This window comes from Capsicum annuum, chromosome 1, assembly GCF_002878395.1.
Source record: "Capsicum annuum cultivar UCD-10X-F1 chromosome 1, UCD10Xv1.1, whole genome shotgun sequence".
Taxonomy (NCBI): domain Eukaryota; kingdom Viridiplantae; phylum Streptophyta; class Magnoliopsida; order Solanales; family Solanaceae; genus Capsicum; species Capsicum annuum.
This window is the reverse complement of record NC_061111.1, coordinates 141,953,028-141,979,835: the sequence shown is the minus strand read 5'-3', so window position 1 is coordinate 141,979,835 and position 26,808 is coordinate 141,953,028. Positions and strand designations below refer to the sequence as shown.

At 32.2% G+C, this 26,808-nt stretch overlaps 1 protein-coding gene across 1 annotated transcript; it reads right to left on the bottom strand.

Moving 5' to 3' along the window:
• Positions 1–15,571: 15,571 nt before the first annotated feature.
• LOC107856217 (phylloplanin) lies at positions 15,572–17,581 on the bottom strand. Its single transcript, XM_016701204.2, has 2 exons — positions 17,343–17,581; positions 15,572–16,104 (listed from the first exon to the last, which is right to left on the bottom strand). Exons 1-2 carry the CDS (start codon positions 17,527–17,529, stop codon positions 15,824–15,826), a joined length of 468 nt encoding a protein of 155 aa, XP_016556690.1. The 5' UTR covers positions 17,530–17,581; the 3' UTR covers positions 15,572–15,823.
• Positions 17,582–26,808: the final 9,227 nt, after the last annotated feature.

The window sequence follows — 26,808 nt, the reverse complement described above, 5'->3', positions numbered from 1 at the left end:
GTATAATATTTAAATCACACAGAAACACATATTTCACATAATTCATCGATAGTTGAGTTGTTACAAATGCATGTTGAGTACTTGTGGCTTTGGTACTTATGCTATACCTATGTACTTTTTTGGTGTATATTCGAGTATTAGTGGACACCATTGATGCAGAGATAGTGCTGAGTTGAGTTCGGAGATAGGGTGAGCTCTTGGAGTCAGAGTTTTCCTTTTCCCTTTTATTATTTATATCTAGTTTTTTCCTATGTGAGACAGATTTGTATTTGACTATTTCAATATGATGTTCCTTTTTTCCAGTAGCTCTTGTACCAACACTACTAGGTCATGGGACGGTTATTAATGTTTTATCTATCTTCTTGACTATTATTTTTGCCTTATTATTATTGTAAGTCTTTACTTGTAAATTTTCAGCTTTTACGCCTTTTTCCACCAAATTAGCCCATTGATTATTCTCTGAACTACGGATTGGCTTATCTACTGGTGGGATAAAGTAGGTGACATCATGACTCATAAATTGGACCGTGATAGTTTATCCCAATCACAAACTCAATAATCAAAGTAAATTAAAAGTTGAAGAAAAAAAGGTTGAATAATTCCAAACATGCGTGAAAATAAATATAATTCAAAGATACATCGCAGGTCTAGTTGTTACTAGTACAAGCCTCTAAATATAGAATGATATCAATATATATATAGTATATTAAATGTAGGTAAGCATAATATAAATAAAGAAACATCTGATAAGTTTTGAAGTTTGTCAACTACTTCCTCGATCTCCACAACTCCAACGCTGAAGTAACACAATCTATAATCTACTACTCGAACTAATACTTTTATGGGGTGTAGAAAAATAAGTACAAGAAAAAAAATAATAGTGAGTATGAAATACGTATGCTAAACAAGAATCATTAATAACTGACCCAAAACCAAAGTGATAGAGAGAACTACCACCACAACTACACACGGTTCCCTAAATAGATCTACCACCACCTCAACTACACATGGTTTTTCCCAAATAGATCTATAACTAATAAATACTCCGCTTTATTTTAACAGTGTAACCTAACATAATAGTCATATGAGTATTAATATACAGGGTAGGCTAAATAATTGAATTAAATCAACGCTAGTCATTTTTATAATCAGCAAGTGGAAGGAAGTCATTATAAGGTAAACGCACTAACATAGTATATTGGGCTCAATTATTATGCTCAATCAATAATCTGGGATAAAAAGTGAGAGTGTGCAATTATGTGTATATCACGCTACCAATAGGTATGATATTACACGTCTCACTAATCAAGTCATAGCCATACCACAAGTCTCATGAATATATCAACTCTTAAATCAACCAAGAGTGATATAATATAATGTTATGTAGAAAAATCAATGAAGAATGCATAATATCATAAACAAGTTCAATCTTTGCAATTCAATACAAAATTAAATATTTAAACACAATATTAAAACATACCAAAGAAATATCATGCAATGCAATATATCAAACCATACCAAAGAAATACCCAGGAATGCAATATAGTAATGATGATGCGATGATGATGAATAATGAAAAGTTATGGCATACTCTCTGTATACACCTATTGAGCCTCAGTGCTCCCAACATAGAACCTATGGGGTGTTCATAAACCGTCTACTTTCTCATACTATCAGTCTACCTCTCATGCTAATGCTTAGGGATCAAGATTTATAAAATGTTTCCTATATCTCTTTCAACCTGACCAGCACATCCCTCGATCTAAGTTTTTTTAAAATATTCCATTTTTTTCAAATCAGTGTTTATCAGTGGTACCAATGTCTCATGAATATGCATATAAGAAATGAGGATGTAATGCTCACAACCAATCATTATGAACATGATAACCCACTCCACTTATGTAAAAGTGAGCTCATAATCAACTTAATGTGTCAATAATTTGTGATATCTGCCCTCTCTCAACATCACTGGAATACATAATCATATAAGATATCAATAGTACCATTTCGAAACCCTTACTTAGGTATCATCAATATAAAAACACAATTTAAAGTACAAATAAGTCCTATGATAATAAGTCAATCCGCAATCAGTGACAGAATAATATAAATGAAAATTTAATGCACAATTGACAGCGCCCAAGCACACACGCAAGTGTATGTATCTTATCAAGTAGTGGAGTGGCTTCAAGAAAGCCTAAGTATCGATCTCACAAGGACTTTCATTCGCTACTTATCCAATTCTAGTTTAACAATTGAGAAAAAAGTAAATAAGGAGGTTTAAGAATTGTAAACTGAAAAAAAACTAAACTAATGTGGAAAAAGTAATGACTTAGGACAATCTATGGATCGACGCCCAGGGTTAAGGCTTACGAACAATCATACTACGTTATTGAACCTCATTCGTTAGATTTTTTATCTTGGTTGTTGATTCATAGGTTTAGTTGCATGATTATAGTTTCCCAACCTCTAATCCTTTACCTAAGTTGAACATTACAACTACATCGTTGAGCGGGGATGTAATAGTCCACTTAAGTTCTCTAAAGTTGTCATCCTACGTGTAAATCAAGTAAGGAACCTAATTACATCCCTATCCTAGATATTAATTCAAATTCCTTATTTTATAAAGAAAGAAGAACCATACTTTGCTTATTCCCATGTTCTATCTCCCTATTTCCTCTCCCGAGATCACAAGGTTGACAATTGATGTATTCTAAGGATAGCTAATCCTTAAAATAGTTAAAACAAGAATAAACAAGCAACCAACCAATAACTATAAGAAATTCAACAAAATTAATTCAAAACAAAATTAATCATGATCGTGGCCTTAACCCTAGAAAAAGAGTTTTAGCCTTTAATGGAAATATTCATCTTTCAATTCCTTGTATTGATGATACAAACCATGAAAAAAACTAAATTTGAGATAATAAAACCCTAAATAATGTATATATAAGCCTCCTACTGTGCAAAGACGTCCAAAAGTAAGTAAAAACGCGTATAAGGTCCTATTTATAGTAGAAGAAATAGCCCATGCCATGTTGAACAAGGAAACAGTTTCTGGTCGTCTGCGAACCCAGTGATTAACGCATTGGAGGGCATTGTGTCGCATATAAATCACGTTGGTTCACTATTTTGGGTTCCTTATGAATCCATTGGTGTTTCACATGTGCCTATATCCATTCTCACGCGCCTTCTCTCTTTCAATACTTTCCAGGTGTCCAAATTTGCGTCAAGCTGTATTTTGTGCTTCCGTGATCCATTCCAAGCCTTTTTGAGTTGTTTCCACTAGATTTAAAGCTTGTAAATCCTTCATATATTATCATAGTTCATTTAATAATCATCCTATAGCATTAAACACAACAATTTAGATCTTAAAAAAATACAACATTCAAGACGGTGAACTAGAAACACGAGCTAAGACTAGGCTTTATTCACTTTGACGAACTTATTGTTTTGATCCTTGGCTTGATTTAATTGACCCTTCAACATTATAACCAAGTTTTTTCACGTAAAAATTCAAAATAGCAACCTTAGGAACTCATTAAACACGTTAGAACCCAACACGATAGACTAGAAAAACACCTAGCTCAAGCTAGTCACACTAGTTTTCTCAGTTGACTTCTAAATGATCAATTTGAATCAAAACTTGTGTGGAAACACCATTAAACATTGTAAAAACATACATGGACACTTATATGCATATTTATCTCATTATAAACACATTAATCACATGAATCATCCTCAAAACAAGGCTAAAAAGGCTAGAATAGTAACGTTAGAATGCATAAATACATCCAACATCACCACCCCACACTTAAAGGCTTGTTTGTCCTAGAACAATTCTTCACTAAAGATCTGAAGAGACTCCAAACTTCTACTACATGAAAGACACTCAAGCTAGCACTACAATAACTATATGAATGCAAGTTTCTACACTAAGCATGTTATAACACAATTAAAAGCTCAAGAACACTACTCCAAAACAACCTAGCCTCAAGAATTAACTCAACTAGTTGGCAAACTCATGCTTATTGTTCAATCAAGGATATCATACAAATCACCTACATTCATAAAACATATGCCCTCACAACAAGATAGCTACCCATACTCACTCACAATAATGCAATTTATAACAATGGGTATATAAATAAAATTATGCTAACTTTTACAAAGAATTCACAAGTTACACATAATGAACCATAGGCTTTCCCTTAGTGTCTTACTCCACTAATATTAGAATATGAAATTTAGGATCAATTAGGACTTTTTCGGGTTGTAATGTAAGCTAAGGGACGAGTAGGAACTATTTTTTGCCAAGAATAGTGACTATCTTTTCTATGTGCTTTAATACATCATAATTTTTTGATTAAAACCAATCTCCAACAACCAAATTACACTTTTTCATCCACCCATATCTTTTTCTTTTGCCCCATCTCTTTTAAGCATTTTTATAAACACGTGATGGAAGTATTATTTATTACCATATGAATCAAATTTTTTTATCACCACACATCAATTATATGACTAGAACACATCAAAATACTTCGGTACTCGTGGAGATGCTAGTTATTTCACCTAAGCGGAACCCTCAATCCTAAACGATTCACAAAACATAATCAAACATACAATACATAAACACTTCTGAGAAGGTCAAGGTACAACTCAACTTGCCTTTAAAGAAGATCCACAAGCCAAAACTCAGTCCAAGGGATCAATCAAAAGCTCTACTCCTTCGAATCTTCACCAAACATGTCCAGTCGAGCCAAATAAGGCATCTAAAATTCAAAAAGAGTCCAACAATGTCTATATCGATTATATTTATTTTGGATCCAAAAACAGTTCAAAATTGACCTTGGAGGAAAAAGGATAAAATTGAAATTTTATTTAAGAATAATGTTCTCATACCTTTAGGGTTCTAAATTTGAAACCCAACTCAAAATGAGTTGAAATTGAGAAAAAACTAATTTTATACTTTACCGGGTAAAAATCTCAAAATTGATTATCAAACACAGTTTAAAATGAGAAATTTAGCAAAACTATTATAAAAATGCATTTACCTATGATACAAGAATCTTCAATCTCAAAAATCAATAAAATTCATTCCAGATCGACCTTCAAATCAAGAATTTTTTATTTCATAATTTTGAATTTAAAAATTCAACTTTATAGATTGAAATTATGAAAAAAAAGATGGATAATTTTGAAAAATAAATAAAATAAAGGTAGAAATGCATAGCCAATGATTATACGAGAAAAATTCTTTAAGAATCATATAAAATAGAGTTTTCTAGCTCCCCAGATGTCAAAAATACGAAATGAGACGAAGTCTGAAATTTATAATATATTTAGGAGTGCTTTCCTTGGCTAAAATCCATATTTCGTAGCTGAAAGCCTATTTTTTTGTAGCTAAATGTGTGCACACAACTTTTAAAATTTATTTTTGTCTCTCAAAACTTTTCCAGAACCCAATAAGCATGAATCAGTAGTACAAATTGATCATATCATATGTTCTGGACCCAATGAAATCATTGGACTTACAAAAAGAGGTATTAACCTTTGGGATCCCTTTTAGGCTATAATTTTACTAGTTTTCATTTAAGAGGTCAAAATACAAAATAAAGGCTCGAGACCAAAGTCAAACTAATCCCTTTAAAGGATATGCAAAACCACAAACCAATATAAATCATTTGTGAATTCATTAGGAACCATGCAACCCTTCACATGACTCATAAATGATATAAAGCAACCAAGGAAAAGGGTGAAATGGTCAAAACATAGAAAATTTTAAAAATAACTAGGAGGGTTATTACATTCACCCACTCTACATCTTTATTTATTTCATCCCATCCATTGTCTTCTACTATTGAACCTTTCTGGTTTACTAAAGCTACCAAAGACGGGGAGTAGAGAAATGTTATGCCTGCAGAGATGACAACCCTATTTAAAAATAAAACTTGGCTTTTTGCTCCTCCATCATCATCCATGAATATGTTAGGCTACAAAAGGGTGTTTCAAATTAAATAAAATTTCATCGGGTCCATTGAAAGGCATAAAGTTTTTCTTGTAGCAAAATGTTTCACCAAGGGATACAATTTCTCTAAAATATTCATCCTAGTTGTGAAACACAAGATAATTTGTATTATTCTCTCGATAAAATCCTCACAATATAGCTCTTTACGTTAATAAGATGTTAAAAATTCCTTTTTATATGATGAGCCCATTGAAGATATGTTCATGTCTCAATCTCAAGGGTTCGCTCAAATGCAATTATCTCATCATGTGTGTAAACTACACAAATCTTTATATGGCCTCAAGAAAGCTCTACATGGTGCACCAAGTTTTTCCAACTTTTGTCTTCTCTCAGTTTCGTCCTTCTAAGGCAGATGTTTCATTGTTTGTCTTCAAATCAAGTGGTATTATTTCTTATCTCATGTATATATATTAATGATATTATTTTTATAGTAAATTCCAATAGATTCCTCACAACTATTTTAGGTCAACTAGGCAGCTCCCTCTTTATTTGAGATATGGGCAATCTCACCTGCATTCATGGTGTTTAAGTGAAGCATTCCTCCTTGGGTTTGAAGATCTCTCAATATCAAATTTCTAGACAAAACGGGATCAGTAGTTGCAGCCTCTTATCACGCCAATGGTAACCAATGCCAAGAAATATCAAAAAGATAGTTTGGCATTCCCTGATCCTACACTATATTATCATACTGTTGTCACTCTTCAATATTTCACTTGATGATGCCGACATTGTATTTTTAGCAAACAAACTATCACATTTATTCACTAATGATTTGGTTAGATGTGAAACAACTATTACGCTACACTCCAAACACAAAAACACAGTCATTTGTTATATCCATCTCTCTGTCTCTCGACTTACTGCATTCACAAATGCCAACTGGGCTGGCAGTATTAATGATTGCAAGAAACCAAGAATTTCACCAAGAATCCTTCTTCAAGAAAACTCAAGAAACCAAGAATCTCTCCAAGAACCTTCAAGAAAGAGTCTCCTAAGGTATGTTAGATGTTGATTCTTGGGTTCCTTCCACCCAAGAACTTCAAGAATCCTTTTCAAAATTACAAAGTTTATGTATTTATAAGATTTCATAATTTATATGTATTGAAGTTCATGATTATGTGTTGTTGAGTTTTAATCCATGATTTAGACTACAGGTATTAAGAATTGATTATAGCATATGATTAATTGTGTGATGTTCATGATAAACCCTCTTCAAGTTGCATGTTGGTTGATGAAATCATGATACTTAGGTGTAGTATTTGTTGTCTAACCAAAGCATTCTCCCCATATGTTTGATGAAATTGTGTGAATAAAATAGGATCATTATAGCATATTTACAAGAAATCCCCAAATTGTGTATAAATTCATGTGTGCCAAGTGTTTGTTGAAATGCTTTAGTAATTGTAATGGTGAATGAAAGTCTGTTGTCATTGTTATTCAAGAATTGTTATGTTTAACTTTTATGTTATCGAGTCCTAGGGGTATTTATACCCGACAAATTAACTGCAATCCTAGAACCAGTGTCAATTTCAAGATACTCTTAATCGATCCATGATTAGTAGAATTCAGACAATTACAAAACTTAAGGAAATTTAGTGATCTCAATATAAGTGCAATCCAGTCTCACTAGCAGTCTAATCCGACTTAGTATCCAGTTCCGAATCAACAGTATTAAGAATTAATTAGTATTCAGTAGTACTTAGTAGTATTCAATATTCTACTCAGACTTCAGTGAGACTCAGTAGGCTCACAAGAATTCAGTAGCATTTAGCCAGATAGTAGAATCTAAGGGGCATTCCATCAGACAACAGAACCAAGTGAACTTAGTCAAATCAGTCAAGAAATATGAACAGTAATAGATTCAACTCAGTCTAAGTTTAGTTAAGAATCAATTTAGAGTCCTTTAGTTGGGAGTAGAAACTAGCACCGAGCGAGTGCAAGGTTGATGGTTTTCCCGTTAGAGAGGTAGAGTCATTAGTAATAGTCCCTGAACTCAAGAACTATGTAGCCATCGCAGGACCAGGAGTCACCCTTTAGATTAAGGCTTGACTATCATACAGCCTTAGACTTGACTTCTTGTTCAGCGTCACCCATTAGAGAGGCTTGACCATAGTAGAGGTTTTTACCCGTGGCAAGGTATTAATCCCTTTTTAGCTGGGGTTACAGGTTGGACCCCACTAGATCGGATTTGGGGCATGTCAGTTAAGTAAGAACTCCCACAGTTGCAGTTGCAGTTTCAGTAATAGTCTTCAGAGTAAAACTCAGAAATCAAGATTGTCAGATACAGTCACCCATCTCAATAAGGAACTTAGATAGTTCCATAGATTCATAGACCACCCACTAGATAGGACTAGTCTTACATAAAGTTAATCAGAATCAGTACTAATAGATCCAGAGATCACCCGTTAGATAGGCCTGATCTTAAACTCAATCCATCATTTCTATAATTAAAAGGTCCAGAGATCTTTTCCTAGATAGGTATGATCTTAGATACAATCATTCCTTATCATTATTTCTAGATTTAAAGACCATCCTCTAGATAGGTTTGATCTCAATTTCAATCAGACGATATTAGTAAGCTTAGAGATCAGCTATCAGTAGACTTAGTTATTCAGACTCTCAATGTTAGTAAACTTAGATATAGTATTAGTAGACCCAGTCATCAGTAAGTCAGTATTTAGAAACTAGTATTCAGAGTTCGTATTCAGTGTTACTACAAATCCAGTTTTGGTTTGTGCATTCATGCATATATCCCCTTTCAGTATTCTCATGTTATTCAGTTAAGTAATGTTCATGCATAAGCCCTTGCATTTAGCCTTACCTCATCTAGTATACCAGTACATTCAAAGTACTACATATACTTTCCTACGCTATGGTGTCTTATACCATAGATTCAGACGTACGGGATCCAAAGCAGTCCAGACTCAGTCTGTAGTAGACGCAGCAGTGAGTCCTCTTCATTCGAGGATGATTTGTATTTTATTTTTGCATTAGATTTGGTTTATTTTTAGCATATGGAGTTAGTTGGGGACATGTCCCATCAACTCCACAGCTTAGACAGTTTAGAGGCTTTTCTAACATATGTATCAGTATTCAGTTTTCAGTTTTGGGTATTTTAGACATTTTGAACCTTATGGCAATTTTCTTTCAGTTTCTGCATTTATTTTAGTATATTATACAGTATTCAATTACAGGTACCAGCATAGGGTTATCTTGTGGTCCTTCAGGATCATGAGCACCGTGTGGCATTCTGGTTCCAGAAAATCAGGGCGTTATACTATTATACCTCTATTAAGTCTTTGGTTTTGATGACTGACAAATTCATTATTTGGGACTTGTTATCTGAAGCTTTTATTGTGATGACAAAGGCCTCTGTGTATTAAGAAATAGGTTAGACCCACCTGTCGTTGTGATAGTCAACTTTACAGATGACACATAGTACAACAGTTGGTGAAAAGTTGTAGCTACCTTTTTGCCTTAACCAATGAGAATGCTTCTAGGTTTTCTTGTGTTACAACATATAATAATCATCTTTCTCAACAAGAAAATCAGCACTTCCATATACTTACGTTTAAATATCTTTCTAAAGTGAAGCAGCGCTGCAAATCAAAGGCTTAAACTATAATAGGGAGCCTGTTGTTCATCGACTTATATCTTTATTTCCTTGTTATAGTTGTTCTTTATTGTCTGTACATGAATGCTTGCCTATAGTGCTTATAATTGTCAGTAGATGTAGTTGTACTGTCTCTTTTGTGATCATCTAGAGTTAGGTGATTGTTTCCAAGATAGAGTTAGCTTAAAGAGTCCAGTTAGAGTTAGCTAGAGGTGAAAGCAGTATAGTTACTGCTTGGTTTCCTTGTAATAGAGTTATTGCTAGGAAACAAAGGATTAAGAGGTTAATCCTTAGAGTCTGTATTCAAGAGGTTGCTATAATATAGTGGAGTTGAAATCCTAGAGGCAGGTCGTGGTTTTCCTCCCTTAAGCAAGGAGTTTCCATGCAAAACTTCTGTATCTTTATCTTTCTACAATCCTATACTTTTTACTACATTGATCTATTAGTCTTTGCTGCATTTTTTATTCTGAGAACAAGTTCCCTGAGTCAAGGAGAAACCCACCCAAACCCTTTATTTGGTATCAGTGTTGGACTCCTAATAAAAGTTAACACCTTGTAAGGATCTTATTTAGAAAATGACAACTCCTCAAAGTTTAGAAGAAGGCCAGTTTAGCACCAGACCCCCAAGGTTTAATGGTGAGTACTATAAGTAGTGGAAAACGAGGATGCATGACTTCATTATGGCTGAAGACTATGAGCTCAGAGATGTCATTAAAATTTTTCCATTTGTTCCACTAGATCAATGAAAGTTGGTGATGTGACCACACAAGTTCCTAAAACCAAGAAGGAGCTTGATGATGCTGATAGGAAGAAGATCGAAAAGAATTACAAAGCAAAGAAGACACTAGTGTGTGGCATTGGTTGTGATAAGTATAATAGAATCTCAGTCTGCCAAACTACAAAGAAATTCTGGGATTGTCTTCAGATAGCTCATAAAGGAACCACTCAAGTCAAGTAGTCAAAGGTTGACACGTTGACTCATCAATACCAGACCTTCACCATGCAGGATGATGAATCCATTCAAGAGATGAACACATGGTTTACTACAATCACAAGTAAGCTCTACTGTCTTCGTGAATTCATCCCTACTAATAAATAGGTGAGCAAATATTTTAGCACTCTACCAAAGAAGTAGGAAAGCAAAGTTGATTCCATCACTGATGGAAGAGATCTAAACAAGATGACCATGGATGATCACATAGGTAATCTGAAAATCTATGAGATATTAAAGAAATTTAGGAAGCTAAAGACTAAGACGAAGGCTAAAAAAATTTTGTCCTCAAAGCTACTAAAGAGATTACCTATGATAAAGAAAAGAGGACACCATACATTTCAAAAAGAGTTCTCAAAGCTTTAGAAAAATTAAAGGTTGTCTCTAGAAGGAAAGAGTCCAGCAAATGTGTAGGGAATGGTAATGCAAGTTACACATGTCATAAATGTGTAAAATTTATCCACTACATCACATTTAAACAAGATTGAGTATGGAGATCCTACCAAGAAAATCGAAGGGAAAGAAAAGAGCAAAGATAAGATTTTATCAAAGCATGGAAAAATGGTAGAAGCTGACAAAATTATCTACCACGTATTGGCAGCTCATTAGGGTTACTCTTCCAGTGACTCAGATTATTCAGAACAACAAGGAGATATTTCCATAGTGGTAATAAAGGATGAAGCTTCAGTATTTGACTCATATTTTTCCCTGATGGCAGACATTAAAACTGATAAAGACAACCCAGTAACTCTACATGACATCAAGGAAAATCTAATGGACTACTCCTTTAGTAGACTAAAATCACTTACTTCGGTGTTGATTGATTCACTGGATGACCCTGCTAAAGACAAAGAACATTTGAGGGAAGCCTTAGAAAATTTCGAGGATGAAATAGTAAAATTAAGTATCCAAATAGCTAAACTCAAAAATGAAAAGGCAAAGCTGATAGAGGTTTTATCAAAATATGAAGATAAAATGGTGATTTAGGAATGCAAGTGGCTGAACATCAAGCGAATTGATAGACTCTCTCATATGAGAATGATCTTTTGAATAAAAAAATAAAGAAAATCACTCAGATAAATCATAAGGGAAAAAGCAAAGAAAGCTGAATACAATTTCAGTTAGAGGAAGAATTCACTGAAACTAAGGTTAACATGGTTTCTTCACTTGAAATAAACTTAGTTCTTGATAGGTAATTTGGGTGGGTGAGGATAGAGCTCGAGAGAGCTCTGAAGTGGACTATTCCATGCCAGGGTCAAACTTGTAGCAAGTAAGGGTCAGACAATCATTGTCAAGGTGGCAAAGCTTAAACTACTTCTTCTCTATTAAACCCACAAAGGAAAGGGATACTCCTTTATTCCTCTATTATGGAAGGGATGGTCACAAATAAGAAAAATATCCATCCAGGCTCTAACTCAGAGAGGATTAAGGGATTCTACTGCTTTCAGGAAAAAGAAGAGAAACTTACCTAGTTGGGAAAAAAGAAAATTGATCTTTCCTTTTTCCTTATATTGGGAACCAAAATTAAAATGGGTTTCGAAGACCATTAACTAACCCTTGTTGCACAGGCATGGCAAGAGAACTCAACTAATAAAAATGATAATGATGGTTGTTAAGAACACGTTCTTGAAGATTTTAAGGTTGTCTCTTGCTGAAGACCCCTAAAGAAAGCAATGTCACCTTGGTAATGATATAAGATTGATGTATAGTTTTGAACCACTTGCAGTCATGAAAGATTTATCCTCAGTAGATCCTTGATAAAGTCAGTAGAAAATGAGTTGAATGGAACAAACAACAACAACAATGTTGTAACCCTATTATCGAGTGGCTACTCGCTCATTTCTCCCAACATAACTATGAATTGGCAAGTAGATATCCAGATTAGATGGTTTGGCATATGTTTAATTCAGTCTTTTATCTAGTAGATATATGTTAATGACAACAAAGGAAAAGATTTTAAGAAGAATAGTGAGACAACACAAAGTATTGAAAGTCTACCATCACTTAGGGATCAGGTTCCTGATCAGGTCAGTACCACTTATTATTCCTAATAATAACGGTTATTTATTTTAATAATTGTGTCATGTCATCTTACCACCTATTACAAAAGGTTGTCACCTTCTTTCTGAAACTCAATAGTCAGTTCCATCTACCCGACACGTGTCTTCTACCTTTTTATATTCCTTAGTCTTATCCATTCCCTTGTTCATTTTAAAGCCGAAAATGAGATTACTGTTCTCCCTCACCTTAAAAGCTTCTCCATCAAATCTCATTATTTTGTGAATCATTCAAAGACCTTACTCTCCTCATCTCAATATCCCAGATCCAAAAGAAACCATCAGTTCAACTATGAACAAAAGGGGAGGTTCGAGTTTCTCCTCCAAAAGACAAAGTGATCCACTTGGAAATACTAAAGATAAACATGTTGGATGCTTACTCATTGTTGAAATATCAATAGATAATTATGTAAGCATGACCAGTGAAAGAAAATTAGTAAGATTAAGCTCATGTTTGAGGAATTAAGGAATAGTGGGGAAGGTTGATTAACTCTGATTACGAGGAATACATTACTGGCTTAAGGAAAAATAAGAGGAAAAAAGAGGATGTGATCCAAATGAAAGAAGAGAAAAAAGGATTGAAACAGGCTAAGGTCAAGGGACTAGGGTCAACTTCCAGTATGAACAGAGCAGATGGAAAAGTGAAAGAAGACCCAGTAAAGAAAATGATGGGAAACTCACCTCATGAGGAATATAAATGTATTCTCAGGATAAATGATAAAGAATCCAAGTCTTGGGCTCTAGAGGATGTTGAAACAACTGCATCTATGAATGAAAAAAGGGAGGAAGGAACAAACTCAGAAAAGGATGTTGTGCTAAAATTGCAACCCTGCAAGAAGGGTGGAGGAGCCTGCAATTAAGAATATTTTGTCTAAAAGCTCCATCTTAGATTCTAACCCTACATAGCTTTTTCTTGTAATCCTTTCTCTAATTCAGTTGTGTATTTCCTTTTGGAATATTCCAGCTTTTAATATTTTATGGTTATTGATTTTGTGAATGATCTTTGGTACTTTATGTTGCTTGAATGAATGACCTTTTTGTGCTATCACTTCTTCTGTTTATATCTGATCTTCTCTTGCCCATGTTTTGTTGCCTCAATGGCTATGAATTAACTTGTATGACTTATCTATGCCTGGTTTACTGCCTAACCTTTTTGATGATGTCAAAAGGGGAGAGAACAGACTATATTTGTATATATGTATACAGACTGCATTTGTAGATATGTATACGCACATATGTAGAATATTATGTACAGATGTGTAGTAGCTTTGTAGACATATAGTTTGTGGGGTGTGTAGATAAAGATATGGATTCTCTCATTTAGGTGAAACTTAAATTCTCATTGATAGGGGGAACAAGGTGGAGGATTTTCGTATTCTTATAAGCATCAGTGATAGGGGAATTGGTAAGGAAAACTGGTATGGCATGTAATTTTGTGGCTTATGTTGTGTTGCTGAAAAGGTAGGTTGTGCTGTGTAGATATTTATAGAAGATGCTGAGTATGTTGATCTGACTTAATGGATTTCTCATCATCAAAAAGGAGAAAATTGCTAAGTCCTTAATTTTGATGATTGTCAAGTTCATAATTTGGGACTTGTTCCCTAAAGCTTTTGTTGTGAAAACAAAGGCATCTATAGATTATGAAATAGGTTGGGCTCACCTATCGCTGTCACAGTCAACTTTCCAGCTGACACATAGTACAAAAGTTGGTGAAAAGTTGCTGCCACCTTTTTGCCTCAACCAATGAGAATACTTCTAGGTTTTCTTGTATTACAACATCTAATGCTCATCTTCATCAACAAGAAAACCATCACTTCCATATACTTACAATTAACGATCTTTCTGAAGTGAAACAGGGCTGCAAATCAAAGGCTAAAACTATAATAGGGAACCTGTTATTCATCAAGTTGTATCTTTATTTCCTTATTATAGTTGTGCCTTTGTAGTATGTACTTAAATGTTTGCCTATAGTGTCTATGATTGTCAGTAGGTGCGGTTTTACTGTCTCTTTGTGGTCATTCAGAGTTAGGTGATTGTGTCCAAGCTAGAGTTAACTTGAGGAGTCCAGTTAGAGTTAGCTAGAGGTAGAAGCAGTAGAGTTACTGCTTAGTTTCCTTGTAATAGAGTTATTGCAGGAAACAAAGGATTAAGAGGTTAATCTTAATCCTTGGAGTTTTTACTCAAGAGGTTGCTTGAATGTAGTGGAGTTGAAATCTTGGAGGCAGGTCGTGGTTTTTATCTATTGAGTAAAGAGTTTCCACGTAAAAATCATGTCTTTATCTTTCTACACTCATGTACTTTTTACTGCGTTTATATCCTAGTCCTTGTTGTATTTGTGATTCTGGAAACAGTTCCCTGAGTCAAGGAGCAATCCACCCAAACCCTTCAACCTCATGGAATAACATCATGGAGGTGATGACGACGGTATTTGTACATGTACAAAACTTCAAACTTAATGATATATGTGAAAGATCTCTATATACAGCCTCACCATACATATGGAAAAACGGATGAACAGAAGACAATTCCAGTAGTTTCGACTTGTAGTCCACTTTCCCTATTTTCTTCAAAATTTTATTGGGTTGAATAAATATCGGGCAGCTCTTTCATACCAAACCCCATTACACTTTCTTATGTAGGCGACACACAAAAAGACGATCATCTTCTTTGAACGCCAACTCCCGCTGACATTGATATGATAAAAATTTGACTGACTTTAGCCGGTTTTAAGTCTTTCTTTGATGTTTTCACCTCCTCCAGAACTTGTAGGAACTTATATAATTATAGACTATACATATTTACTCAGATTAAACAAGAAAAACGGTTGACAAACAAGAAAAGGATATCAAGAAAATAAAAAAGCAAGCAATACGAATAGATGGCTCCAATATAATATTACACTTAACTGCAAACATTATTTGCACTTGGTACATAATTGGATAATGACAAATATTCATAACACTCCAACAAGAAAGGAAAACATTGAAACAATTACAGCACAAGTGGACAAAACAACAGTCCTTATTTATGCAATCAGCAACAAGGTTAACTAGCTGATGCATCCGTACGAAACACTAATTAAACAACACATGCATATAACAATCAAACATAAACGTTGGCTAGCTCGTTCATTAAGGAAGTTGAAAACCAGCAGGAATTAAATTGACAATACGAAGAAGGCCGCCAGAAACGGTGTTTCCAACAAGCTGCAAGTGTGACTGCAATAACCCGACAGATGGTAAGCTAGCGTTACATGTTGATAGTGGAGTTGTAACCACAAGACTGCAGTTAGACAGTAGTGATGACAATATATTTTGAAGAGGATCCAACACAAAGGAAAATACTCCCGATCCATTTGTTGTGGTATCTGATACTACATTTCCTGCTCCGCACTGCAATTGCACTGATGCATCTGCCAAGTTTAAATGATGTTATTCATATTCATCATAACAGGCTCACATTTGAACATATTTAAAATATAATTCATTTATAACAGGTTAAACTTATTGATAAGATGGTTACACAATTCACGGAAACTTCTTATAAAATGGGATGAATGTTTATCATACATAATCACGGGGAAATAGAGTGCACTTACTGACAGAAGTAGGATTAATCATTCAGCTTAATTTACTTGAAAATATTTTTTGAAACACATATTTAGGGAAATAGCTAAAATGTCACCTAGACTACAGATGAATTTGGAGTAACACGCTCTTACTTTCAGGGATCCTACGACCCCCTTGATATTTACTTAAAGCATTTCCTTAGCATTTATTGGCTAATTAACCTGGACAAGAAACCAATCCTTTGATTATATTGTTTGTACACACGCGCTTATCAAATGGCAAAACGACAAAGGGTTTCGGTCACTACAATCATTTACACTCAAGACAACCTATTGGAGAAGGAATGAAAATTTTGAGCTTCAATCTCTTTTGTTTATTTATGCTGCTACAAATTAGAAATGGTGCAATTAAAGGAAAACTGGAAAATAATTGTTATTTCTCTCTTACGTGGCCAATGAAATGCTTTAATAAAATATCCAGGGAGCCATAGTGTTTTGAGACTATACATATTTACTGACAGTTGACGTTTTTGATATCTTTTCTTGTTTGTCAAAAACGTTACTGACAGTAACGTTTTATGTCAAAAAACGTTGCTGACAATAACGAGTCCTATTTTAACATCAGCTCTTTTTTATCTGTTAACTTTTTTTAAAGCATAATACGTTACTGGGAACAACGTTTATACTAGTTTAGTAAAATTTAGATAAAACATATTACTTTAATGAATTGATTTAAAAACTGACTTATTTTGGTTTTGTGTTCTGAAAAAAAGTAAGTGTGTTACTGCAAATCCGGCTATAGTATAGGTGTCATTTTAGCCATTTTCCCTATATATTTATACTATCCGCACCCATTGCTACGAGACGAATGATGAGTGCAGTGTCCTGAAAGCTTCCTATAAATGTATTATAATGTAGACCTACTAGTTCACAACCTCTAAGGACTTCTTACATGTATCATAGTCTTGCAACGTGGTCAAGGTTCAGAACAGATACAGAAAAAAAAAAAAAGAGCCTGTATACGTTAGATTTTGTAGTGTACTATATATGTGGTTCTTGTACGTAAAAAATAACGAACTTACTAGGGAAACTTGGGGTGTTGAGTCCATTGATGACATCGATTTTTCTGTTAAGGCTGCAATATAGAACCCCATCTACATGTATTAGGCCAAGAAGGCCACCCAGAAGTCCTCCTAATTGGGCTAATGCAACGGGGGTTGCAATTAATGCAGCCAAAAGGAAAATCAAAAAAAGTTTTGTTGAGGCCATGATTTTTTTTTAAATGTGTGATATAGCTAAGCTGTAGCTATGAGAAGTTATGTATGCCCAATTTATAGAAAAAGTAAGGGTAAATTCAGTGGCTGAAATTTCAACACCCTGATCCACTTGTTGTGAAAGTGGCTAATATTTCTTTTGCATGTATAATTGAACTAAATCGAAGTCACAAGAGGCAATTTGGTTGTTTTTGTCTGTGTTGAGTGAATTAGCTATCTGATCAAACGTAAGTTAGCGTACAGTTCATTGCAATATTAGATGCTATTTTTCGGGGGTGGTCACTCTAGACAGCTATATAACTATCATTTGCTCCAAGCTAATCTTCAATAGCATGCTTTTTTTGACCTTATGTATTGTAAACTATTGTCTTTTTAAAATTTTCTTGAGCATGCGTATGTGAATATGGTCCAATGTTTAAGTAACCACGCTAGAAGGCTCCTCTAGCGTGGTCAAAAGTTTCTTCAGTATTCTTTGCAGTTCACTAAGCCTTAAACATCTTTATTTTAATTTGATTTGCATATAAATGTGCTACAAACATGGTATTGGCAGTGCCAGAAATTCAAACAAGAGAATTCAAACTAATTCAAGAATGTCAAACCTGATATTTGAGTTTGAGTTTGAGTTAAAGCAAATCTTGAGTTCCTCTACCATTGCACTAGAATTTTTCCGTATGCCAAAGGGATTCTATTGAAATGTAGGCAGACCATAATAATATCATAGTCACAAACAGAATGGAAGAGGGAGGTGGACACTACGCTCATACTCAGAGGGGATCCAGGATATGAAGTATCCGGATGCTAAGTAGACATATTGGTTAAATCAACTACAGACTCAAAATTCTAGATCCACCTTCAAGGGTGGAGCCAACTTATGGCCATGGGGTTCCACATCCCCTTCGACTAAAAAATATACCATTTATACATAATTAAAATTACTTTTTATGTATATATAGTAGATATTGTACTCCCTTCAACTAGTTCATGTGTTTACTTCTTTTAATTTTGAACCTCTTAGTGAGAATTCTTATCCCGCCCCGCATCTGTCTCAAAAAAATAGAAAGTAGTTATAAGAAGGAATGCTTCAGTTTTTTCTTTTTTATTTTTCTTAAAGATTTTGATTTTTCACAATATTTGGCCTTATTTTGTGTTCAATTTTTTTTTTTAATAATTATCAAGAACTAAAATTCTTTATATATTGAAAATTTACAATTTGGATATTGAAATAGAGTCGAACATTAAAGTGGAAATAGAGTTAGTCCTTCTTTACATATATATATATATAAAGATAAAATAAAGTAATGAGTTTAGGGACATATATAAAACTAAATTCATGTTCATTAGGCCACTTAAGCAATTGCATAGGCTCCATAATTATGGGGCTGCGACGAGTGACTGACAAAGAAATCCGCTAGAGTGGAGAATTGGAGAAGAAGCAAGAAGGCCAATGACTTTGGTACAATCCATCTAAGGATAAAAAGGGACAGGGTTTTTTAATTTAATGATAGAGAAAGAGAATAAAACTTATTCATCTTTAAATTTTACATTTAACAAATACTAACAAATAAGAAATAAAAGAAAATTCAAAGATTCACTACTAAAAACTTGGGTATTAGCTACCAGGGTTAGTGAGAGACAAATTATATGTTGATATAGTGAGGGACTTTGTGACGATGTCCCTCATACAAGTTAAATATTTTAATTTTTTTTTTAAAAGGCAGAGAGGGACATCCCTCACTAAATATGATGATAATAAAAAGCTAATATTAAATTTTTTATAGCAAGGGATTTTCCTCACTAAATAATAAGAAATAAATTCATATTTCAAATAAAATTTAAATATAATTTTTAATTTTTTAATTTTTATTTCCTTAAAAGGCTAGGAGGGACATCCCTCACTAAAGTATGATGATAATAAAAAGCTATTACTAAATTTATTATGGCGAGGGATTTCCTTCGCTAAAAAATAACAAATAAATTCATATTTCAAAGAAAATTTAAATATATTTTTTTAATTTAATTTATTTGGTAACAATGCATTAATAAAAAATAAATGAAAATGAAAAATAAGTTATCCAAGGAAGCCTCAATACGATACATATAATTATTTTGTGATTTTTCTTCTTTGTAGTAAGGGAAGTTTCTCACTAAATTAAATATGTAAAATTGAGTATTTAGTAAATAATCATATTATAGATTTGCAAAAAAAAAAAATAATAGCAATGATATCAATTGTTTGATCTCTCAATAATTGCTTTAAAACTTTTTTTTTCTTTTCATACTACTAAATTGCATTATTTTTCTACACATAACCGAAATATATATATATATATATATATATATATATAAATTATCTAATAATTTGATAACTACACTAAGTAGATAAGCACAGTGAAATATTATTGATTGATTAATCTATATATCAATAATTACAGCAAAATAAAAGAGTATCTTTAATATCTTTATTAAAATAATATTGATTGATTAACTTATACGATAGTTAAACAAGCAAAGTTTATTAGTATTTTTTAGTAATATTATTGACTGCTACGTTACGCATTGACAATTATACTATACTATAAGTGTATTAGCGATATTATTAAGCAATATTAGTGAACGATATATTAATATATATTTTGAAAACTATACTAAGTATAAGTGTATTAATAATATTTATAAAAATTATTATTAATTTATTAACATGTCTATCTATTTATCTATACTCTTATAAAAACATGAATATAAATGTTGATTAACTAAAATATCATTTAGACATTGAAGGACTTTTATACCTTTAAATCACTACTAAAAAAGGGCTAAAAAGCGACGCAAAAAAAAGCGACGGACTGTGTCGCTTTAAAAGGCGACAAGAAAAGCGACGTTGGTCGTCGCTTTTTAAATTTAATTTTAATTTTTATTTACTTTTTATTCAAAGAGACGGCTAACGTCTTAATATCCGTCACTTTTTTTCACGAATTTTTGTGTCAAGTAATTAAAAAATAATTTATATTTTTTTAATAAAAGCAACGGACAGCGTCGTAACTTATTAAAAATAATAATTATTATTTTTTTAAAAATGACGTAGTCCATCAATTTTTAAATTTGATTTTTATTTTTGTTTATTTTTATTAAAAGAGACGGACAATGTCGCTATAATTTTTATTTTTTAAAATATTAATTTGAGAAAAGTGACATTGTCCGCCGCAATTTGTAATTTTTTATTTTTTTTACAAAAAGTGACGGATAGCGTCGCTTTTGTTAAAATAAAATAAAAATTAATTTTTTGAAAAGCGGCGTTATTCGTTGCTTTTTAAATTTTGTTTTTATTTATTTTTATTAAAAGCGACGAACAATGTCGCTATAATTTTTTTTTTTTAAAATATTTATTCTAGAAAAGTGACGTTGTCCGTCGCAATTTATAATTATTTTAATTTTTTTTTAATTTTTTGAAAAAGCGAAGGACAACGTCTCTTTTTTTTAAATTAAATAAAAAATATTTTTTTGAAAAGCGACTTTGTCCGTCGCTTTTAAAATTTAATTTTTATTTTTTTATTTTTATTAAAAGCGACGAAAAACGTCGCTATAATTTTTATTTTTTAAATTTTAATTCTAGAAAAGCAACGTCATCCGTCGCAATTTGTAAATATTTTTAATTTTTATTTATTTTTTTCAAAAAGCAACGGACAGCGTCGCTTTTATTTAAAATAAATAAAAATTAACTTTATGAAAATGACACTATCCTTCGATATTTAATTTTTAATTTACTATTAAATAAATAATTTTTATATTAAAAAACTAAATGTATTCAATTATTTATTGAATATATTGATATCATACGATCGATTGATAAAAAAAATACACTATTGAAGTTATAATATACTCCCTCCGTCCCATTTTACCCGTACCAATTTTCTAATTTGGTGTCCCATTTTACTTGTCCTTTTTTACTTATCAAGACAAGATAAATTTTTTTTCCATATTTTACCCTTTACATTAATTACTTTTTCTTTAAATTAAAATGTAAACATCATTTAATAGGTGTACTATGGTAAACTAGCTATGTTATTTATTATTTTTCTTAATAGCCGTGCCATCCTAATTTGGGACGAGTAAAATGAGACGGAGGGGGTAATAATATAAGCTAAATTAAATGATAATTTATCATTATATATATATATATATATATATATACAAAATATTGTATTACGAGGTAATTTACATGTGTGTGTGATGTATCTAATACATATTGTGAAGTTTATAGTCAATCAACTATATATATTGAATACATTGATGTCATACGATCGATTGATCAAGGTAATAATGTATATTTTTAAATTATAATATAATAATATAAGCTAAATTAAATGATAATTCATCAGAGTAGAAATAAAATATGTTGTATTATGAGGTAATATACTCGTGTATGTGATGTATATAGTTAAAAGTTGGCTAGCTGAGTCTATATATCTAAATATTATGAATAATAAGTTAACATCATATGATCGAGCTAATAATACACTATTGAAGTTATAATAATGAAGCCAATTAGCCGATAATTCATCATATTAAAACGTTGTATTAACATAATCAAAATCTCCAATTCAATATTTTTTAACACAATTTCTTATCCCAATTTCACTATTTTTTTTCTTGAAATTAGGGGTGTGCATCGGTCGATTCTATTTGATTTTAAATATTATCGGTTTGGTTTATTGGTTATCAATTTTTAAATAAGTAAAACCAATAATCAAATCAATAAGCGAAAATCCTACATGATGTGTTTTATTTTACAAGAATCTTCAAGCTTGAATAGGTTTTCAAGAAGGTCTGCGTACACTGTACCCTCCACAGACTTATTTTGTGGGACTAAATAGGTTTAATTGTGTTGAAACCCAATTTTGACCTCATGATACCCCTCTCAGGCTGCTATTTTATATAGTAATTTTACGTAACATTAATTCTTACATGCTTAGTTTATTTTAATATCAACGTCTTACTATTTTTCTCGTCATTTAGGCTGTTATTTTATCAAAATTATTTGATTTCAATTGTTAATATTTTTGTACACATTATTCTTATATTAAATACATATTGACGGGTCACATTCATAATTTAGAAAAATGCATAAATTACCCTCTCTTTTCTTTTAAAACATATAAGCCATCTCACCATTATAATAATAATAATAATTATTATTATTATTATTATTATTATTATTTTTATTATTATTATTATTATTACATTTATTAAACTAGCAGTCATTCTTAGTTAATTTTCCTTTCTTGTGTTTAATTTTTAGCCAATCTTTTATTTCAATTAGTATCAATTTTAGCCAAAATTAAATATAAATATCAATATAAATCCCAATTGACCTACTTTTAAATACCTTAACCTCAGCCGTTGATCAAAGTTGATCCAACGGCTGAGATCAGATCAACCAATCTTTCCTTTTAAACAAAATATCAAACCCTATCCTCATTTTCTCCCTCAAACATCCGTCTCCTTTCCTTATACTCTCTCTCTCTCTAAGACTCACCATAACAAACACATCTTGCTCCTTCTCTCTTCTCCCTTACCGCCTCACCCCTTTTCTAGTGAAACCACGCCGGCAAAGCCCCTCAAGCCGTCACCATCAGCTTCCTCCATTCGTGACGAACAACCACTGATGAGCCAGCCTCTGACTCTGGACAAACCAGCCCTATACCAGATGAACCAGCCTCCGTGCCACCAACCACCAGTCATCAGTCAACGCTGCAGCCATCGACCAGAGCCAGACCCTTGGTGGACAAGTATTTATTCAATCTTTATTCAATAGTTATAAGTCAACATAATATATAAATTCTTGTGGTTGTCCATGATAAGTGATATACCTTAAGCTTGAATTGTGATTGAAAATGCAAGGAAGATTATTAGGATTGTAGTGCTAGTACATAGAACTTATCTAGTATATTGACTTAACCTATGCATGAATTTATGTTTAGTACCTTGCTAGTTAATGTGGTAGTACGGATCTGAGGTGTGTCTTGTTTCTATATATGGAGTAGTTAATTGTAAATTTATACTTTTGGTGAAAAATTTTAGGGAATGACAATTGGAGTCTCGTGTATTATCAGTTGAGCAATATATTTATTGTAATGCTCGGTGAAACGTATTTATATGTATTTTGGTTAGTTGATAGGTTTGCGATAGGACTATTTACAAAGGAAATCCTAGCAAAATTTTTTGAAAATTTTGAGAGTTAATAGAATTTCAGGACCACATAATGGATAAAATGAAGTAGAAGTTAAGTAAATGATCTCATGAGTGTCTTAGATAATTATAGGAGTCAAATAAGTTATAAGCATCATTCGAGGACGAAAATGATTTAATGTAGTTCTTGAAAGGTGAACTTGTGTTTTGAAATTTGTAAAGTGTAATCACTGGAGAATATGAATTCATGACTTGAAATTGGTTTAGTATTGATACTTGAAATGTGAATTCATGACTTGAAAATGGTTAAGTTTAGTCTCTTGATAAGTGAATTAGAGAGTTGAAAATAGTAAGTGTAGTATTTTGAAATGTGTACTAGTCACTTGAAAAGTGTATTAGCGACTTGAAAATGGTTTAATGTAGTTCTTGAAAGGTGAACTTGTGTTTTAAAATTTGTAAAGTGTAATATCACTTGAAAATGTGAATTCATGACTTGAAATTGGTTTAGTGTTGATACTTGAAATGTGAATTTATGACTTGAAAATGGTTAAGTTTAGTCACTTGAGAAGTGAATTAGAGAGTTGAAAATGGTCAAGTGTAGTGTTTTGAAATGTGTACTAGTCACTTCAGAAGTGTATTAGCAACTTGAAAATGGTTTAATGTAGTTCTTGAATGATGAACTAGTGTTTTGAAATTTGTAAAGTGTAATATCACTTGAAAATCTGAATTCTTGACTTGAAATTGGTTTAGTGTTGATACATTAAATGTTAATTCATGACTTGGAACTAGTTTAGTTTAGTCACTTGAGAAGTGAATTAGAGAGTTGAAAATGGTTAAGTGTATTGTTTTGAAATGTGTACTAGTCACCTGAAAAGTAGATTAGCGACTTGAAAATGGTTTAATGTAGTACTTGAAAGGTGAAATTGTATTTTGAAATTTGCAAAGTGTAATATCACTTGAATATGTGAATTCATGACTTGAAATTGGTTTAGTTTTGATACTTGAAATGTGAATTCATGACTTGAAAATGGTTAAGTTTAGTCACTTAAATAGTGAATTAGAGAGTTGAAAATGGTTAAGTGTAGTATTTTGAAATGTGTATTAGTCACTTGAGAAATGTATTAGCGACTTGAAAATGGTTTAATGTAGTTCTTGAAAGGTGAACTTGTGTTTTGAAATTTGTAAAGTGTAATATCACTTGAAAATGTGAATTCATGACTTGAAATTGGTTAAGTGTTGATACTTGAAATGTGAATTTATGTTTTGAAAATGATTTAGTTTACTCACTTGAGAAGTGAATTAGAGAGTTGAAAATGGTTAAGTGTATTGTTTTGAAATGTGTACTAGTCGCTTGAAAAGTGGATTAGCGACTTGAAAATGGTTTAATATAGTTTTGAAAGGTGAACTTGTTTTTTGAAATTTGTAGTGTTTTGAAATGTGTACTAGTCACTTGAGAAGTGTATTAGCGACTTGAAAATCATTTAATGTAGTTCTTGAATGGTGAACTTATGTTTTGAAATTTGTAAAGTGTAATCACTTGAGAATGTGAATTCAGGACTTGAAATTGGTTTAGTGTTGATACTTGAAATGTGAATTCATGACTTAAAAATGGTTTAGTTTAATCACTTGAGAAGTGAATTAGAGAGTTGAAAATGGTTAAGTGTAGTGTTTTGAAATGTGTACTAGTCACTTGAAAAGTGGATTAGCGACTTGCAAATGGTTTAATTAGTTTTTGAAAGGTGAACTTATGTTTTGAAATTTGTAAAGTGTGATATCACTTGAAAATGTGAATTCGTGACTTGAAATTGGTTTAGTGTTGATACTTGAAATGTGAATTCATGACTTGAAAATGGTTAAGTTTAGTCACTTGAGAAGTGAATTAAAGAGTTGAAAATGGTTTAAGTGTAGTGTTTTGAAATGTGTACTAGTCACTTGAGAAGTGTATTAGCGACTTGAAAATGGTTTAATGTAGTTCTTGAATGGTGAACTTGTATTTTGAAATTTGTAAAGTGTAATATCACTTAAAAATGTGCATTCATGACTTGAAATTGGTGCACCTCTTCCTGTAGAAGAAGATATTGATGCAGATTTGATTGGTCTAATTCCTGGAGATACAGACATGTTTGGTAGAGTGTTTATCGATCCTGATGGATCTTCGTAAGTTTATTTTTCAATTGATAGATTCATTTTTTCATTAATAAAATATTTAAGATTACATACTTATTATGTTATTTACAGGTGGCATCCCGCGTCAAAAGAAGTTAATGAGGCTATAAGGAAGAGCGTTATGAGACTTTTTACATATCCTTGGCACGAGTGGTGGGATATTCCAATAGTTTCTAAACAAGTCATGTTTCAAGAGTACCAAGTCATGTTTCAAGAGTTTAAGGTATATTAGATTTAATTATTATTTAGTTAACTTTAATGTATACATATATATATATATATGTATGTATATACTAGTCATATAAATTCATATAACACTGGTCAATTGATTTTCAGACAATGTGTTGTTGGTTGACAAAGCACGATCAGGCCATTTCTACAATTTTTGAGAGATATGCTACTATGTCACATCAAATTGCATATCTTAGACAGGCCTTAACACAGGCCGTTGCTCCTGATTCAAGTATCGAAGAGGAAACAAATAGTGATGAAAAGTTTGTTGGAGCTACTCGTTAGTGTTATTGGACTTGAGTTTTAGATCATTTTTAGATATTTTGAACTTAGCTTTTAATTAGTGAAAAATCTTTAGGATTGTTTTAAGTATTTTGAATGTTGCTGGATTCATTGTTTAAGTGTTGTTGATTTGAATTGCTTAAATGATTTGTTGATGTAGTGTGTTGTATGATTATTGTAATAATGTGTGTTGCATGAGGGATGTATATATTGAATTGCATTTTTATTTGGCAGATGGGATGTAAAAAATACATATTTCTGCATTAAAAAAATGCAGAAAAGCGACGACGGTCGTCACTTTTTTATTCATTATGAAGAACAAAAAACGACGACCAATGCCTCTTTTTTATTCATTATGAAAAACAAAAAACAACGATCAACGTCGCTTTTTATTTATTATGAAGAACAA